The sequence below is a fragment of the Anneissia japonica genome, unplaced genomic scaffold (genome assembly GCF_011630105.1).
Source record: "Anneissia japonica isolate Jap-2015-1 unplaced genomic scaffold, ASM1163010v1 scaffold685_len2926416_cov193, whole genome shotgun sequence".
Classification (NCBI taxonomy): domain Eukaryota; kingdom Metazoa; phylum Echinodermata; class Crinoidea; order Comatulida; family Comatulidae; genus Anneissia; species Anneissia japonica.
Window position 1 is genome coordinate 1498 of NW_022692922.1, and position 3994 is coordinate 5491.

General features: G+C 33.9%; 1 protein-coding gene across 1 annotated transcript in view; it reads right to left on the reverse strand.

Moving 5' to 3' along the window:
* The window catches only part of LOC117100553, a gene marked incomplete at its 3' end in the record, with an annotated part of 48838 nt that overhangs the window by 424 nt on the left and 44420 nt on the right, over positions 1 to 3994 (reverse strand). Inside the window, exon 13 of the mRNA XM_033240327.1 lies at positions 97 to 201. Within this exon, the coding sequence (XP_033096218.1) occupies positions 97 to 201 (105 nt within the window). The remainder of the gene's footprint in view (positions 1 to 96; positions 202 to 3994) is intronic.

Sequence of the window (3994 nt, forward strand, 5' to 3'; positions counted from 1 at the left end):
CTGTATATGTACCTTTGATAATTTATATTACATTTATTCAGCAGTGTTAACAGCTAACTTCCTTCAATATTAGCAATATCTAACATATGCACTTACTACAAGAAGAACTGGTGGATGACATCGCCAAACAATCGTTAGCCTCGACATCGCAAGGTCCAGGTGAATAACTACATACAACATCTTTGCCATTTCTTGGATATTCTGAAACAGATTCAAACAATATTACTGGATTTTATTTCTTTCGCATAAAGTGACTTAACTAAAAGTGGGTGTCCTTAAATCACATTTTTATAAGTGTGATTGACTGAAGCTTTTTGAGGTTGTTGTAAGGTAGGAAATTATAATGTTCTTGAAATAGGATAGCATCAGATTACAAATATACAAAAGGCAAGACTGAGATCTTGACCACATAATTAATAAATGAAAAGAAATTACAGCTTAAGCTTTGACTATACTATCAAATTTTATGTGATAAATTTGTGTGATGTGGCCATATACGGGCATGATGATGTCATATTGCATCCAAATATGGGCATATCACAGTTGTTTGCCTCATGAAAGTTGATATAGTGTACAGAGCTTCAGAATATCACGTTCCCCCTTCCCCCCCATATTTTAAGGGGATTGGTCCCCCACTTTCCCGCGGCAATGTGATTTTATAATTCAAAAAGATGCTTGAAAAATGTTGAAATGTCCACAGATATCTGAATTACCTATACACGACTTGAGTCATGCGCCTTTATTATAATTTTAGAAGTATGAGGGAAAAAAAGTGTGTAAAGATTGGTTTTCGGCACATGAAGTATAAAGTAAATACATCAAAGACAATTAAGTTCTATTTTCCATGGTGCATCAGATTAATTATATCTTTATGATTGCCGAAAATCCCTAATAAAATATGAGAAATCTTTTTTGCACGTAATTTTGACTATAATGGTGATGTGCAGTGCCACAGAGAGAGAGAAGGGGGGTGGGGGAGGCACAGGGGAAGATCCAAGCCCAAGCTTACCAGGGGCCCATAGAAATTTCAGGTAGCATTTTTATTTTAATATCTTTTTTTTCAAAAATAATAATTAATATCATGGGCCCTCAATAATAGCATGGGTCTCCTAATAATAGGTCCCTCCAGATTGACAGGGAAACAGTACTGTACCCTCCCAAATTTTTTTTTTTAAATTGTGCACCTCCGGCGCCGGCCCTTCACGCTTATAACTAAGATGCCCACACCAACCATTGTCCCTGTTACAGTTTCCACACGCAACACGTACATATTTTATATTTTTCTATATTAACTAATGAATTGTATCTTTATTTTAGCACCTTTTATCTATTTATATTGTGTATATGGTGTACTGCTTCTTAACCTTGGAAAGAGAATTTCATGTGAACTTTTACGTGACAATAAAGAGAAACTGAACTGTACGTACGCAGGTACGCAAGTTTGTACGTCACGTCCCAGAATGTAAACACGGAAGTAAAACTGAATTTGTTAGGTAGCCTCTGTAATAATTAATTACAGGGTAGATGCTTAGTTCTATGACAATGCAATTTTGATTTAAATACAATGATATTATTATTCGTATATTATACGAATAATTGACAAATGGTGAGGCCTGCCCAGTGCGTGCCGACCCAGCTGAGACTCAAGAGTCAGGAAAACGTATGTGATCTTTCATCAATAGGTCCTATAGGAATAGGCCTTTTAATCATGTTTCTTACATAAAAACACGAATCAATTTTTTATAGCTAATACAATAAACAAAAATTATTGGCAAATAGTGTAAAATAATTGCTGACATTTTAAAAAGTATAATAATGACTGACATATTGATTGATTTGAAATAGGCCTACTATTCTACTCTCTTCATATAAAAAAAAATGTTGGAAATCACGACGTAAGTTATTCGATGTCGAATTACCATATAAAGCCTTGTCCTCTGGTGAACAGCATGGGTTGGGTGGGGGAGGGGGGTGACACGTACCCCAACTATTTTATGGGGTCCTCCCCACTTTTCGTCAGCAATGTAAATTTCTAAGAAAGTCAAGAAGATACCTGGAAATTGTTGAATTGAACTGCATAAATGACCAGATTTTAATGAAAGACCACAGTACATGCAGACCTTATTTTATAACAAGATACCAGTGTTTCTATCCAAAAACATCTGAATTAACTATAATACATTCAAGTGTGTGTGCCTTTATTATAATTTGAGAAGTATGAGAAAAAAGCATGTAAAGATAAATTGGTTTTCGACACATAAAATAGGTAAAGTAGATAAATCAAAGACAATTATGTTTTATTTTTCTATCGTACATCGCAACAATTAATATTAGATCAATGATGATTAATTTTACATCACATATATAAATTAGATCTCTACGGTTGCCGAAAATCGCTAATAAAAGATCATGAGAAATTTGTTGACGTTTCATTTTGCCTAGCAAAGTGATGATGATGAATTTTATTTTACTACTCTATATAAAAGTGTTTTTTTCCGGCCATCTAGGTACTATTTTCATTTTTTTTTTTACCTCAGTCCCAACCACATACGGTGGAGCTAAGAAAATTCATGTTTATTGCACCATAGGAGGCAGGAAATTGCACTCTCAAACAAAAACTTTTTTTGGAATTTTAAAAAGGCCCCCACCCCCTGAATTGGCCACTGCTTTCTATCAAATATCTAGAGCAAGAAATCTTGTCTTTCCTGCTATTCACTACCAGCTGATTATAACTCAACGGGAATACCGATAGCCATGACTGAATCCATTTTACTGAATGAAAATTAATATGGTTTGCAATCGGGTGGGAAGGGGGGGTTGCTAGCCGGCCTGGGTCTCGCTAAACTTGTCAACAAGAAATGGACAAAAAATGGAAATTATAGATGGATGGCATCTGATACTTTCAATTGACAAATATAAAGGTTTAGGAACTGAAATTTCATTAATATTTATTTGGCATATTATTATGCATACATGAATGACATGTGCTCTACTGTTATAGTCATAATGAAATTTATTTATATACTACTAATTGATTAATTCTACGATCGGCAACCCATGGGTCGTGATCCAAGTTTGGGTCGTGAGTGAATTTTTGAGGGTCGTCGGATAGCGTCTGGGTCTCCAAAGATTATACAGAAAGTCCTATGTGCTAAAAATAAACACTTTAAATATCAGAATATTCCTGTAAAAACATTGACATATTTTTTAAATAAAATAATTTGATAAATTTTGGCTATTGACTTAAATTTGCGCCTTCAGTGTACTATAATCTCAGTCAGACTGCCATTTGTTTAATAGTGTTTGTATTTCAACATACAGAATTGACACGGTGGAAATCAACAAATCATGAAAATAAAATTGAAAAGCTACTTTAAGTAATTATTTTCTTTAATAAGTATGTTTATCAAATTGTATTGTTTATTTATTTATTTATTTATTGTCTTTCTACTGCATGCACTTTCAGTACTTGTGTACAGTTTTTCAAAGTGGTACAGTTTCATAAAATACAAAAGTTAAAAGAAAAATAATTAAAAACATGCATATATATAAATGTTACAAGTTAGTTAGGATCCGATATAAAGGATCAGGTATCAATCATCCACCACTATGCACTTTGTGCGTATACGACAATAAAGATACAATACGAGGTAATAGTTACCATGTTGAGGTTTAATTTCTCAAACAAATGAACAAATGAGCATCTAACGTATGGATGCACAGCGTCAAAATCAATACTACATTGAGACTTTGTTTCTCAAATGTATAAGCATCAAATGTATGGATGTACTGTTCCAAGAATACTACAGTTTCACCTACAGGCATGCAATGCTACTACAATTCCGCATATAAATTATAAAGTAATAATTCTTAAGTACATCTAACGTATAGACATACAGCATAACATAAAGCATTAAGGATATGTTATCAAGTCCTTGCTTGACTGACTGCTTGGCTTGTGTACGCGTCGCTACCACACCACGTGTCCTTTAGC